The sequence below is a fragment of the Lissotriton vulgaris genome, chromosome 4_1 (genome assembly GCF_964263255.1).
Source record: "Lissotriton vulgaris chromosome 4_1, aLisVul1.2, whole genome shotgun sequence".
Classification (NCBI taxonomy): Eukaryota; Metazoa; Chordata; class Amphibia; order Caudata; family Salamandridae; genus Lissotriton; species Lissotriton vulgaris.
Genome location: NC_141691.1, coordinates 2,018,725,805 through 2,018,741,557, shown reverse-complemented (window position 1 = coordinate 2,018,741,557; position 15,753 = coordinate 2,018,725,805). Strand labels below are relative to the sequence as shown.

The window sequence follows — 15,753 nt, the reverse complement described above, 5'->3', positions numbered from 1 at the left end:
GTCCTGCTTAATACAGCCTGTCCTTGTGGTTGTACTATCAGGTTTTGGATGATGAGTGTGAATGAGATCCCTACATATTAGGGTAGGATGCTTACAAAGGCAGACTCAGTCAAACCAGGATGTCCCCAGTAGGTGTATACCTGGGGCCTTATTTATGAAGGACTTGCGCCGCCGATGCGTCACTTTTTCCCATGTTAAATGTGACGCACCGGCGGCGCAAGTCCTTCATAAATAAGGCCCCAGGTGTATGGAGCGAAAGGCGAGTACATTTATCTTAAAGTTAATTAACATTTAATGAGTGTACATAAGGACAGAACAGTAGATTTATCTCATAGGTAATTTAGCATTTCATGAGTTAGGTGCGCCCTACAAGTCTGTCCATCAGTCTGGTGGTGGTAGACATCTGTCAGTATTAACAGCACCCTGCTGCCTGCAGTGCCTTGATATCACTCCACCACTCACGCTCCCCACCTGTCTGCAACACCCAACTTTCTCTGCCTTCTTACCGGAAGTGCTGCTTGGCAAACACCAGCAGAATCTCCAGCAACTTATCCTGGGGCCTGTTCCTGGGAGGCTGAAAAGTAAGCACAGGAGAGGGTCTGAGTGATTGGCAGCCCATATAAAAAACTGAGGGGCATTCAATTAAAACATGTTTATCAGGATTTCAGAACACACAGTAAAAATATCAACGATCCTTTTTTAATAATAGTCTGATAATCAGGTAACCAGGAGTCAGTGTACATGTTCTAGTGAACATTTTCATTCTGCAAACCATTTATGATGCAGAGTTTAAATCTAACTGGTTCAATTGAGGAGAACCACTGACTTGCTTGTGTGCCTTTGACAAGTAAGACATCAACTGAAACATCAGATATCCTTTAACAGTATTCAAGGGCATCTGGACATCTTAAAGTCATTTTGAGACTTTGGTACCGACAGGGGCGCAACTAGACCCAAACTTTGGGGCGGGGGTGGGGTGGGGGCTAATACTCCCAGCCAAGGCTGGCCCTAGCACAGGTCGCACACTGTGCAACAGTCTATTTTGGCGCCCCTCCCCCATTTCCTCCTTCTCCATGAATTCCCTCACTACCTCTCACCAACAATGCACCTCATCTCTCTATAGCACCTTTCTGAGAAACATTTCATTTTTTTATAGCGCTGCTCATAGTTTACTCACACTCAGTTCTGTGATCTGCATGGTACACGTTCTTAACCCTCTGCGCTGTGTGGGTGGCAGGAGTGCCCATGTGAGTGCATGGTGATCGATGCAACAGTGTGAGAGTAGGGTAAGAGGAGTGACTGCAGGGTGAGTGAGGTTACCATATAAATGTGGGTGCCGCTGTAAATGCAGAGTGGGATGAATGAATGAATGATTAGTGATGGGCTTTTTTGAGTGATATTGCAGACTGAGCAATTAGGGGAACAGGTGAATGAAGGGTCACATGAGTGCAGGGTGAGTAGTGTGCTTGTTTGACTGCGGGTGAGGTACAGGATGAACAGCACAAGTGTGCGTGATCGCTGTGAATGCAGGGTGAGCGTGCGAATGGTGTGAGCCCATGGTGATCAGTGTGAGTGCATTGTGATGGCTGTGAGTGCAGGGTGAGCGTAAAAGTGAAGGGCGAGAATGAGGACTGAGTTGTCTGAATGCGGGGGGCATTCCCAGACACTTGAAGTAAATCAGCATGTTATTGACGGCAGAGGGGGTTTCAGATACAAGTTAAACTATTGTTAATATGGCATTATTCAGGGATCGAGGGTGGAGGAAATAAATAATGTGCTGATCCTGCAACAAACTTCCAGTCTTATGATTAGGGTTGCCAGGTCATTATTTTGATGTCCCAGACGGTACAAACGTAAACAGTCAATTAAGCCGTATTTCCAGCACTTATCTGTGCATACTTCGAACAGTAAATATAAATAGAAAGCACTTTTAATTGTGTTCTAGGGCTGCCTGAATGATCCATGACTGATAATTAAAGGGAACTAAGACAGAGAAGTCAAATTACAAATGAATACATACTTTTTTTTATTTATAACCCTATTTAGTGTCAAGATGAGGCCTTTGCAGGCTCTTTAAACAACACATGCTGGGATTTTTAGGTTGAGCCTAGAGTCAGCGCGCAAGCACTACTCTGGTGAAGATCTGCTGTAGTTCAGTACGTGAGGGATGCCATGCCCACTCCCCGCCCATATTTTTCATTGGCATGAGTCTTTGTCCTTTGGAAATGCTGCCTTTGGATTTGTTTATAGGCTTGTTAGTCCCTCCTTATTGCGGCCATGTCGTCATTTGTATCCTCCCACGGCTACTGGCCCCTTTACTTCATGTGTTCCACTGTACGTGTTATTCAGACTGTGAGCACTATTTTCTTTAATGAGGTTCTCCTACTGCCTTCTCTAATCCCCCTCCCTCCCGTTGTCTGTGCCTTCTCACCCCTCCGACCCCACTCCAGTTGTCCATGCCTTCGCCCCCAATCATCCCCTCCCCCCGCCCGCACTCCCGCTGTCCGTGCCTCCCCCCACACCCTCCCTCCCGTTGTCCGTGATCTCTACTGTTTGCAATAAGACTCCAGACACTGCCCCGCTGAGCCCACAGCAGCTCAAGCTGCAGCAGCCCGGGCTGAGACACGCGATGGGGGGAGATGCTGAAGCACTTTTAGTCCTATGGGCTTTGAGCTCCTGGCTACCAACATGAAACATAAGATGCAGGAACTGTTGGGGGCTTAGAAGGGGGTTGACCCATGACAGTCTAGGATTACTGGGCCCAAATTGTGTCAATTGGAATCGTTTACCTATGGTCTCCTAGGGGTCTTTTATTAGACTCAAAACTGAGCTCCAAGCAGCGCCATCTGAACGCATGGGCCGCTGGGCTGTTGCCCAGGGGCCCCACGAGCACAGGGGCCCCATGCAGACCAGAATTTAACACACATTTTCAGTTAAACATTTTTATTCCTGTGAGTGGTTGTGTAGGCAGGGCCCAGCGCACTGCTTTGCCCAGGGGCCTATAATGCTGTTAAGACGGCCCTGGTCTCAGCAGAAAGCGGCAACAGAGAAGATAACATTTACCACGTGACTGGCCAAGCAAAAACGAAAGCTGGCTCGGCCTGCAGGGAGTAGAGGCTCTGGGGACAGACGCAAGCACTGCATGCCAGTAAAGCGCACTGACGCCCAGTCTGGACTGAGTTGTCAGGAAAATGTGAACTCAGTAATATATAATTGCCCCACAGTTCTGTCTCAGTAGTTACTGCTGGGTGCAATGTAGATAGATGTGTGTGATACACAGCTGATTCGGTGGGTCTTCTATGTTTATGAACTTCTTGAAAAAGTCACAAAAACGTATTTTACATTAGGTCTTTAAGTCTATGGGATGCTGATTTTTGTTCATTATGGTAGACAAATAAACAATTAAATAAATAACTCCCTGAATGCATAAAACCTTATCAGTTATTCTTATTACTCTAATCATAGGTCTGTCTCTAACTTGGGCTGACAGTGGGGTTTTAGGTGCTATTTACAAAAGAAGGGGTTCATTTTTCCCAGCCGCTTCACACAAGTGGGGTGCAAGGTTAATAATTACACATCACACACCCATTCCAGGACCTGTTTTAGGAGCGAAAAGGAGCAGAGTAGCTGGGCTGTGCTTTATTGAGGCGACTGCATGTAGATGCCTTATGGTACTACCACAATAGACCAGATGAGGGTGCAATACATGCCCTAAACATAGCCTGCTTGCTTGGTGAAAGGAAGGGCCTTAACAGCTAGATGTTATTTTTCTTGAGATTCAAAATATTTTTGCAACTAGTCTGCACAATGGGCTATGGGGGGGGGGGGGGGTCAAACAAGGACGAGTAATCAACACACGGAAATTAAGAGTGAAAATACTCACAGGTGTCTGGGTTTGTAAAACTTTCTTCTCAGAGTTGGATTTCATCATCTTCATACTGTGGAACAAACATAGACATGTTAAGGATTCCATGAGGCAGACGGCGGCATGATATCACGTGGCGCGTGGCACCAGTACTTAAATGCCTCTTAAGACTTTAGGTTTTTGGACAGATGAGGGAACCAAGGCACAGTGAGAATAGTTAATCACTTAATTTATTTATTTTGGAATCTCTACAGATCTCCATTTAAGCCATATGGGAACCCATTGACCCCTCCTATATTCTTCATGTCGCAAGGCTGGTACATGGAGTTGTAACCCCAGGTGATATATCCAGAACTACAAGTCCCAGAATGCAGTGAAAACAGAGCCGAGGGGCAGCAATTTAGGGTCTCTGAAGATAGGATTAAAAGACAACGTTTACTAGTTCTGCTTTCGACAGTGTACACACCGTATATCTTCTCACTCTAGGGTTTCAGAGACTTTCATTCGTAGATGAGGTTCACTGAGAAGAAACAAGACAGCCAGACCCGAAAAACTAGAGGTGGTTGAGCTACAGAAAGCTCGAGTCAGAAGCCTGGCTCTGGCTCAGCTCGATGTCTTCCTGGAACGGAGCCTCGAGCTCAAAGCGAGCCGAGCTTTCACGGAAGACAGTGTGACCTGGGGGTACAGATACCATCCGGTTTGAACCCAGACCTCTGCTGAACATTTCATGAATCCTGGCAAATCTCCCTGTGCCAGAAAGTAGTCTGCGTGTCTGTTGTTAAGAGCTGTAATGTCCTTGGGCAAGGGTCACGCTGTGTAAAAATACCAAATATAAATGCATGACAACTGACCTAGGCAACATTTAAGGTGCACACAACAGCTGACCTAGGCAACAATTAAGGTGCACACAACAGCTGACCTAGGCAACATTTAAGGTGCACACAACAGCTGACCCAGGCAAAATTTAAGGTGCACACAACAGCTGACCTAGGCAACATGTAAGGGTCACATGACAGCTGACCTAGGCAACATTTAAGGTGCACACAACAGCTGACCTAGGCAACATGTAAGGGTCACATGACAGCTGACCTAGGCAACATTTAAGGTGCACACAACAGCTGACCTAGGCAACATTTAAGGGTCACATGACAGCTGACCTAGGCAACAATTAAGGTGCACACAACAGCTGACCTAGGCAACATTTAAGGTGCACACAACAGCTGACCTAGGCAACATTTAAGGTGCACACAACAGCTGACCTAGGCAACATTTAAGGGTCACATGACAGCTGACCTAGGCAACATTTAAGGTGCACACAACAGCTGACCTAGGCAACATTTAAGGGTCACATGACAGCTGACCTAGGCAACATTTAAGGTGCACACAACAGCTGACCTAGGCAACATTTAAGGGTCATATGACAGCTGACCCAGGCAAAATTTAAGGGTCACATGACAGCTGACCTAGGCAACATTTAAGGTGCACACGACAGCTGACCTAGGCAACATTTAAGGGTCACATGACAGCTGACCTAGGCAACATTTAAGGTGCACACAACAGCTGACCTAGGCAACATTTAAGGGTCACATGACAGCTGACCTAGGCAACATTTAAGGTGCACACAACAGCTGACCTAGGCAACATTTAAGGGTCATATGACAGCTGACCTAGACAACATTTAAGGTGCACACAACAACTGACCTAGGCAACATTTAAGGTGCACACAACAGCTGACCCAGGCAAAATTTAAGGTGCACACAACAGCTGACCTAGGCAACATTTAAGGTGCACACGACAGCTGACCCAGGCAACATTTAAGGGTCACATGACAGCTGACCTAGGCAACATTTAAGGGTCACATGACAGCTGACCTAGGCAACATTTAAGGGTCACATGACAGCTGACCTAGGCAACATTTAAGGTGCACACAACAGCTGACCTAGGCAACATTTAAGGGTCACATGACAGCTGACCTAGGCAACATTTAAGGGTCACACAACAGCTGACCTAGGCAACATTTAAGGGTCACATGACAGCTGACCTAGGCAACATTTAAGGTGCACACAACAGCTGACCTAGGCAACATTTAAGGGTCACATGACAGCTGAGCTAGGCAACATTTAAGGGTCACATGACAGCTGAGCTAGGCAACATTTAAGGTGCACAAAACAGCTGACCTAGGCAACATTTAAGGGTCACATGACAGCTGAGCTAGGCAACATTTAAGGTGCACACAACAGCTGACCTAGGCAACATTTAAGGTGCACACAACAGCTGACCTAGGCAACATTTAAGGGTCACATGACAGCTGAGCTAGGCAACATTTAAGGTGCACACAACAACTGACCTAGGCAACATTTAAGGTGCACACAACAACTGACCTAGGCAACATTTAAGGGTCACATGACAGCTGAGCTAGGCAACATTTAAGGTGCACACAACAGCTGACCTAGGCAACATTGAAGGTGCACACAACAATTGACCTAGGCAACATTTAAGGTGCACACAACAGCTGACCTAGGCAACATTTAAGGTGCGCACAACAACTGACCTAGGCAACATTTAAGGTGCACACAACAGCTGACCTAGGCAACATTTAAGGTGCACACAACAGCTGACCTAGGCAACATTTAAGGGTCACATAACAGCTGAGCTAGGCAACATTTAAGGGTCACATGACAGCTGAGCTAGGCAACATTTAAGGGTCACATGACAGCTGAGCTAGGCAACATTTAAAAGGGAGAGAGAGGGATGGGAAGTAGGAACAAGAGAGGGTTGAGGGAGACTGATGGGGAGTGACTAAAGGGCAAGAGGGAGTGGTGAGAGGAAGGTGGGAAAAATAGAGGTGCAGCTTTGTGATGAAGCACATTGGAGAAAAGAGGGGTGGTGATGACGTTTGCTTTTAATATATAAGGAGTGCTTATTTTGAGCCAGTGGTTGCTGGTGGGGGCCACCTTCACTTATTTCTCCACATCACAGGCTTACTGAAAATCCATAATAGAAAAACAATTAAATCTGAAAGGCAAAGGAAGAGAATGATTGAAATTCATCACAAAAGGAGAAAGTAGGAACCTGCAGGATTGGAATAAAAGGGCAGGGAGTGTCTGGCAGTGGATTAAAGAGGTATGAGGTAGATTTAAGACTACCAGCCTTGGTATTAAGTGCGCTGACATTTAATTGACCCGGCTGTGGGCTTCTGAGCAGAGCTTTGGGCACGGGCACTCTTCTTCTACAAATTAAGTAATGCATATAAGTGCATGTCCCCAAGACCACACAAAGCCTTGCGAGATCAAACAGCTGTCTTGGGGATGTGTTTCGCTGTGTTAAAAAGAAAAGACAATAGAGTGACCATGATCTGGTCAGGCTCAACCGCAAGTGCGGAAAAAAAGCAGTAAAAAAGGGCTGCTGACAGAGCACATAGAGCGACAAGTGTGCTATAGTGAGTGTACTTGTGAATGATAAAATAGTCCCTCTTGCTTTTCAATGCAAGCTTGCACTCTGTGTACACCCGGTCTAGGTCCGAAAACAAACAGTTTAAAGGAAAATAACTTTTTCTAGTAAATAAACTCATGGACCTTCAGAGGGGATATTGAAGCCATTTTTTCGTTTCATAGAGGACTCCACCTCTAACCCGACCGTAGCTCATATACCTGAAGATAGCCTTACTAACAGCCCTAACATGAATGATTTAGCAATAGCATAACTTAGTTTGACCCCAATTTGTAGCCAAACCCCTAAACCTTAACTTTAACCCTAATCCTGAATTATAAAATTACAGTGTGAAAGACGACAATTTAAATTCTGAAAATGTAAATGTGATGCTGTAAAAGTATGACCATGTACAGAGAATACTGTTTAGTGTTAATGACTTGAGTGAGATGAGAATGTGTACACGTTTCAACTCGTTCATGGGAGCCTGCTGTTGGGAGACTTCAGCAGGTGGTGTGCACAGCAGAAAAAGGTAGAACTGAAATGTTTTTTAGATGTTTGCTGACCTGGAGGAGGGATAAGGACAATCTCAGATGTAGGGGCACGTCATTAAGAGAAGTGGAAAATGTTGTGATTGACAGTGGGGAGTCAAAAAATATGAGAATGGGTGAACATTTCAGTGGTGAGTAGTTTAATGATGGCCTAGAGGGGAACGCTAAGAGATGCAACGTGTTATGCCCCTTATTATAGTAGGCACTCTGTTGTCTTTGTGGGGTTGTAGTATATGCAAAATTGCTTGCAAGGGGATTTTTTTAGAAACTTATTTTGAAACAGAAGGTTGATCAAACTTGTCTGTCAGAGATTTTAGATCAACTTAACTCAATTAAAAACCTGTTTCTCTTCTGATTCAACACTTACTTATTCGACAAAGTGGTAACAACTCACTATAGAAAAATGCTACACGGGAAGTACTTTTTATGAAAAATAATTTTATGTATCAAATTTTCATTTCATGGGGTACAATTTCTTAAAAAGCAGTGAAAAATAATCAACAATGAACAAGTGGACAAGACATGCGGGACTTTTGTTTCAAACGTTCCTTGTTAGTTGAAACTCGTAATTGGATAAGATGTTGTGGCGACGTTAATCCGCTATCCAAGTAAATGCTTTTTAGGGTTTATTGGGTCATCCACCTTCAATATATTTGTGGGGTAGAGAGAGAGAGAGAGAGAGAGAGAGAGAGAGAGAGAGAGAGAAGAGAGAGAAGAGAGAGAAGAGAGAGAAGAGAGAGAGAGAGAGAGAGAGAGAGAGAGAGAGAGAGAGAGAGAGAGAGAGAGAGAGAGAGAGATCTGTCAGCCCAATAGTCACGCATTGCTGGAGTCGTGTCTAAAGCAACTCCAGCAGGCGTAAGGTTTCTACGCAGTGGCGTCCTAGAAGTGGCACAGTGAAATTTTGTAGATTTCACTGCATCCCTTCTACAAGGCTTTTTCTGCGTGGGAACGCCCACCCTGCATACATTATACCTGATGCAGGTATAAAGTGACGCCTGGCTTTACAATGTGAGGCATGTTCCTAGATGCGTCACGTTGAAAATTGGCTGCATTGTTTACGCCGCCACTGCATCACAAAAGTGATGCAACGGCTGTGCAAAAGTGTCGCGAGGGGACTGTAAATCTGGCCTGCAAAGTATTGTTTAATTTATGATACATACATTTGCAACTGAGATTGCACAGGAAGACCGGCATCTGGCCAAGATCAAACAGTGCTTCAGAGATGAACCGAAAGGTGCACTATGATTGTAAGTATATTATTATTTATCACTGGGATACGCAGTGTGTGGTTCAAAGCAGAGCAGGTATCATGCCTAAAACCTACACATGTAGAAATCCTTACTTTGATACAAGCAAGCTACGGCAATGACTGAAGAAAGTTGAAACACAAATGCATTTATTTTCTACATGTCAAGGAATTTTGGCTTATTTATAAAACAATTTAGGAGAACTTATGTCTTTTTTTGTGATTTACAGAAAAGAAAAAATCACGATTCCTTTGTTTTTTTTGTTGGTAGGCTCACGTCATACTTCGGGTCTTAGGGTATCATTTATGAGGAATTGGGGTACGGCAGCGTCGCAAGTCTTCTTGCTGTGCTGCCCTACGCCAATGTGAAAGGGGAGGAATACACCGTATTTATGAAACACAGTGCGTTCCTGTCCTTTCCCCCAGTGCTGGCGCACAATTTGCTGCTTAGCGCCAGCGTGGGCACCCTTGCACCTTGATGCTAGGGTGCCCGCATTGCAGGCAGAATTGTTTCTTTGCAGGAAGGGGCAACTTCCTGCACAAAGACAATCTTGAGAGGTGTTTGCCAACTGGGGGGAGGAAAAAAAATAGAAATATGAATATTTCTCCTCTTTACAGAAACTCTGAAGAAGTGTAAGGTTTAAGCGCTGCCCCAGGTTTACATGATAAAGGGCCATATGTATCAACATTCTGTTTTGCGATTCCTAAATAGCGATTTTTAAGGAATCACTATTTAGAAATCGCAAAATGGTATGTATGTAGAAAATCGCTTCTTTTTAGCTATTCCTTAAAATTCCATAATTGCGATTAGCAAATTGCTAATCACAATTAAAGAATAATTTCCCATTCATTTCTATGGGCCAGGAGGCCCATAGGAATGAAGGGGAAATTTGCGAATCGCAATTTGCTAATCGCAAATTGTGAATATTTTCAAGGGTGCAGGGGTGCCTCAAGAACACCCTGCTGTACCCCTGAAAATGACATTTGTGCGCATATGGCTCACATACATGCCCTAAGGGCATGTATGAGCGTCACATGGCACCTTTTGATTAAAAAAAAAAAATTTTTTTTAAAGAATTTGCAACTTACCACCAACTAGAAGTTGGTGGTAATTTGCGATTCCTTAATGGCATATTGGAACATTTTTTTCCGTTGATACATTGCATTTAAGGAATCGCAAAATTTACAATTCCTTAAATGCCATCGCAAAATAAGGAATGGCAAATTTAGCGATTCCTTATTTTTTGCACCAAAAATGTTTCATACATATCATTTAGCAAAAATGGGGTCGCAAACGCCGGAATTCTGCGAATTTCAGCGTTTGCAAACCCATTTTGCCTTGATACATATGGCCCTTAGTACATTTGAGGCAGCGTCAAAATCCATGAGTGCTGCAGGAAAAAACCCACCGCAACGCCCATGGAAAGTCTCCTTGACGCAGAGTAAGGCAAGGCCGCGACTTGCGCTGCTTCGCCGTACTCCATCTCTATCAGGCCACTCAGCCACGCAGGGTGGCTTTGCGTCACCTCATAGATGTGATTGAGAGCCTTGCGCCCCCAGAACGTCCAAACACGTGACTCTAGCAGGGCGGGCGTCCTATAAATAAGCAGCCCCATAGTGCTGTGCTGGACGTCTGCCCCGGCTCTTCCCATGAATCCTGCGGCTTGCCCACCTCCAAAAACAAACACTGTGATTCAGACATTGCTCACCACATCCGGGTTTCTGATTTGCAGTTTCTTTACCTTTCTCTGCACATTTCCTGCCCTTAGGCCCTGCCATGGCTGCAAACATTTGAGAAAGGGGCTCCCTCCTCCTCTCACCACGTCATGCAATGGAACAAACACTGCTCCCGGGGCCTAATGCGGTGCCTGGCTCTGGTGGAGGGTCACAGGCGTGAATAACAGGATTCACATCCGGGAACTAGATGCTATGACATAGCAACAGTCGCTAACAAGATCATAGGACATGGACCAAAGAAACTTAACACTCTGGAAACAATGCGAATATCAGAAGAAATATCAGTGTCCCAAGCAAGGTAGGGAATGTGGAGGCCAAAAGGGAATATAATTGAAAAAACATGATTTGAGCAAAATAGAGAATATACTACACAAATGTCAAACTTCAGTAAAATTGACTTTACCAGGCAAAATATCAGAGACACAACTAAAATGTAAAATAGAGTGCCAGGAATGTCAGGCTCCAGAAAAGCTGGGATTCCAGGGTAACCAACCTCAAGCACAATAGAGACCATCAAGCCAAAGATTTTCAGGCTTGACAACAATTGTACAGTACAAGGGCAAAACGTCTGGATTGCAGGCAGAATGGAGAATACCAGGACTAAAATGGCAGGTGATGCTGTGGCAACACAGCCATGGCCGATCTAGGACGGCGCGACCTGTGCCACGCCGTTTATGGTTTTAAAAGCACCTGCTGCTGCATTGCTGGCCTCCAGCAATTTTTATACAACCATAAAAATGTCAAGATAACTCTGGTGATTACTGTTCATTCCTGGAGAGGGAAGGAGTTTCGTCTAGTGGAAGTTTTATCTCATTTTATGGTAGCACGGAGGGTTAATGTGCCTGCTGCAAAGAATGTGTACCATGCAGATCACAAAGTGCATATTTATTTATTTATTTATTTATTTCTAAAGTTTTATATAGCGCGAACAAGATCCTTGCAGATATCAGAGCGCTTTACAGAAACAGGAGGTGGGGAAGACAAACTCTTGGAGACATTATAATATTCGGTAGTGAGAGGATTGCAAGGTAGGGTAGCAATCGCATACAAGTATACACACTAATAGCAATCAGGAAACAAAACATAGGAGCCGTGTAGTGTCTTTGCTCCAGTGGCGATCGACTAAGATTTTAGCACCCTAGGGGGTGTTAGTAGATCAATCAGGTCATAGTATAAACCCTAGTAAACAAACTGGAAACCGATAATATAGAAACCGTGCAGTGGCTTTGATCCAGTAGCAATCAAAAAAGATTATAACACAGATAAACACTCAGGTAGCCGATAATATAGGGGCCGTGTGGTGTCAATGTTCCAGTAACAGTAGTGTTCAGGTAAACTTAGCCATAAGGATGGCTTTTACCTCTTTCTTGAAGAGAACAGTGGAGACGATAAGCCTAGTTTCTAGCAGGAGTGCATTCCAGATCCTAGGTGCCATTCCTGAGAAGGAGCGTTTGTATGTTTTTTCCTTCCGGAATCTACGAGGTTTCAGGAGGAGGTTTTTTGTACTTCTGTTGGATCTTGAGACTCCTGATACAGTCAGTTTAAATAGGTCAACGCTTTTTGTCAGAGAGATTCTTTTGTTACTAGCAGTGTAGATGTTAAAATCCTAAAATGGAACATTGAGCTGTGAACTGTCATCAAAGAGCTGCATCCAAACTGCACGGTATAGATTAAGCGCTATGATTTTTTCAATATTCTAATGTTTCAAAAATGGTTTATTTCAGTTAAAAAAATCCTTATTATTAAATGTATCCCCCAACCATGGGGTTCTGTTTAAAATTCTGAGTCTGTGCTTCGCCAGACAAAGCTCTCTTAACCTATACAGTCTCCAAGTATGGATGAAGTGTGACTCACCTTGTACTGTTCTCACTTATGTAACATTTCCTATACACTGATTTACACACATATGATTGATTGTCTCTGTGTAATGTGTGTGATGTAAAGTGCTCTGATACCCTACACTGGTATAGGAGGCGCTCATAAATACATCTGGGAGAGAGTGGTTATGGAGACTTGAGGGGGCACTGTGAAAGGGTGGTAGTGAGGGAGTCTGTGTGAGGGGCGCCAACAAACATTGTCGCACAGGGCGCCACCAGAGCTAAAGCCAGCCCTGAATACAGCAGAAACTCCGGAACCGAGAGGACACAGACCGATTAAGTCACAGTCTCCGACAAAGCCGACGATTTAAAGTATCACAATCAGCAGGAAAAGAAAAGGCCAAGTCAAAGATGTCAGACACCCGGGCAAGGGGAGAAAAGGGAAAGACGGCAGCAAGGCATGATTCGGGGGTCCACCTGGCGTCCGCCCACTTCTTTCACAGGGTGGACGCCGTCCACCCTGCCAAGAAGTTGTGCCCCGCTGAAAAAGACTCTGAATTCGTCCCGGTGTAATTTCCAAACAACAGCACACATTCTGCAGCGCCTCCACGTTGTTGTCTATTTTTGATCACTACAACGTGCAGGCGGGGATCTGGCTTTCTTATTTCTGACTCCTGCTGGGATACTCTGTCCCTCGCTGCGATGCCACCTGCATACTGATTAACTAGGTTAGTTCCGCCACTTCATTGGTGCCCTGGACGGCAGCTATTGTGAGAAAAAAGCTCAAGCAAAGGAAGGAACAACTTGTCACATCCACCAAAATACAGAGGGGCATATTACCAACAACTAGCGATAATTTTTGTCTCTAACTTGTTTAGAGACAAAATTTATCGCCGCACATCGGCGATTTTTATCGCAGATAAACCTTGCTATTAGCAAGGTTTATCGCAAATGCGATAAAAAACGGCCACAATGCATGAATATCGCTGAAAAGTCAGCGATATTCATGCATTATCGAGCAAATGCTCTTAGCCATGTTATCCACCTCCCATTGGATAACATGGCTAAGAACTGCTCAGGGCAGGTGTTAACTTTTGGAGATATTCGCGCTTAGCGCGAATATCTCCAAAAGTTGGTAATAGGAGATAGCGATGTTAGGGACTGTTTCCAGTCGCTAACATCTTGGCACGCCCACTTTGCATGTCATTAGTGATAAATATCACTGACATGCAAAGCGGGGCCCAAGATGGTCGCTATCTCCTATTAGCTGTCACTAACTGGTGTTAGCGACAGCTTGGTAATAGGGAGATAATTTTATCTCCGCTTTCTTGGCTTTTAAAGCCAAAAAAGCGGAGATAAACCCCCTTGATAATATGCCCCAGAGTGCAGCGGTTGAGCATGCTGGCAGGGTAACTTCATTATGCAGAAAACAAGCAAACCCCCCCACTAGAGCCATTGAAAGCAAGGAGAGTGCAGATGGTACGGACCTGGGTCTGAGGAGGAAGCTGGCTTCGGCCCCCATGTTTGCAGTGAGATGACCTGCGCTCAGAAGAGGATGGGTGTGCCCACAGGTGAGTGGCAATGCCCACAGGTGGATGGCGCTGCCCAGATGCCCACAGGAGGATGCCTCTGCTCAGATGCCCATAGGTGGATGGCACTACCCAGGTGCTCACAGGAGATGTATTTGCCCAGATGCTCACAGGAGGATGGCTCTGCCCGGATGTGGATGACTGTGCCACAGAATACGAAGGATGTGCCCTATGGAGATGGATGGCAGTGCCAAGAGGTGGATGGCAGTGCCCAGAAGTGGATGGTAGTGCCCAGAGGTGGTTGGCTGTGTCCTGAGATGGATGGCAGTGCCCCGAGGTAGTTGGCTGTGCCCAGAGGTGGTTGGCGCTGCCCAGAGGAGAAAGGCTGTGTCAGAGGTGGGTGGCTGTGCCCAGAGGTGGATGGCTGTGCCCAGAGGTGGATGGCGGTGCCCCGAGGTAGTTGGCTGTGCCCCGAGGTAGTTGGCTGTGCCCAGAGGTCGATGGCAGTGCCCCGAGGTAGCTGGCTGTGCCCAGAGGTAGTTGGCTGTGCCCAGAGGTGAAAGGCTGTGCCCAGAGGTGGATGGCAGTGCCCAGAGGGGGTTGGCTGTGCCCAGAGGTGGTTGGCTGTGCCCAGAGGTAGTTGGCTGTGGCCAGAGGTGGTTGGCTGTGCCCAGAGGTGGATGGCTCTGCCCAGAGGTGGATGGCAGTGCCCCGAGGTAGCTGGCTGTGCCCAGTGGTAGTTGGCTGTGCCCAGAGGTGGTTGGCTGTGCCCAGAGGTGAAAGGCTGTGCCCAGAGGTGGATGGCTGTGCCCAGAGGTGGAATGCTGTGCCCAGAGGTGGATGGAAGCGCCCAGAGGTGGTTGGCTGTGCCCAGTGGTAGTTGGCTGTGCCCAGAGGTGGTTGGCTGTGCCCAGAGGTGGATGGCTGTGCCCAGAGGTGGATGGAAGCGCCCAGAGGTGGTTGGCTGTGCCTTCAAGATGATGGCGGTGCCCAGAGACGGGCAGCTCTGAAGCCTTCAGTAGCAGCGCTCGTACTGAGAGCCCTCTAAGCCTGCCCGCGCCTAAATATAAAAACCTGGCACAGAATGAGATAACACGCCCAGGGAGGGCAAAGTCCCCCGCAGCAGGAAGTGGATGCCTGTTTCTAAAAACCCCTTCCGATAAGGAGCAGATTAAAAGCTCCAGACTTTGTCTGGATCAATAAGGCTGACCCCGCGCCTGGGGGCGCTGCAGGGAGGGCTCACTGGGGGTGGGTGAGCTCAGAAGCACAACTAACGGCATATCCCACCACATTGGGCGCTGCCACAGCTCCCAGAAGCAATACATCTCCGCAGCAGCGAACGATGCCTTTCTATCTTTATACAAATATTTCAAAGGCACAGAGCTCTCCACAGAAGCAGCAGAACATTCTACACGAAAGACAACTATGCAAACAGTAGAAGGAAAAAGAAACAGGTAAAAATCGAATGAAAGGAGATGCAGGTAAAGCTGAAGCGAGTGTACTTGGAAAGGTGTGTGCTGTACCAGGACAGAGGAGTGCCGGGCTTGCACAGTGTGCCAACAAGGAAACTGCGTAAAAT

General features: G+C 46.1%; 1 protein-coding gene across 1 annotated transcript in view; it reads right to left on the bottom strand.

The window, feature by feature from the left end:
* Positions 1–15,228, bottom strand: part of LOC147724895 (uncharacterized) — a 70,170-nt gene extending 54,942 nt beyond the window's left edge. Inside the window, exons 1-4 of the mRNA XM_086966419.1 lie at positions 14,805–15,228; positions 14,133–14,486; positions 3,884–3,938; positions 507–574 (exon numbers count right to left, since the gene is read on the bottom strand). Coding sequence (XP_086822545.1) covers positions 507–574; positions 3,884–3,938; positions 14,133–14,167 — 158 coding nt within the window. The 5' untranslated portion in view covers positions 14,168–14,486; positions 14,805–15,228. The remainder of the gene's footprint in view (positions 1–506; positions 575–3,883; positions 3,939–14,132; positions 14,487–14,804) is intronic.
* Between the last annotated feature and the right edge of the window lie 525 nt (positions 15,229–15,753).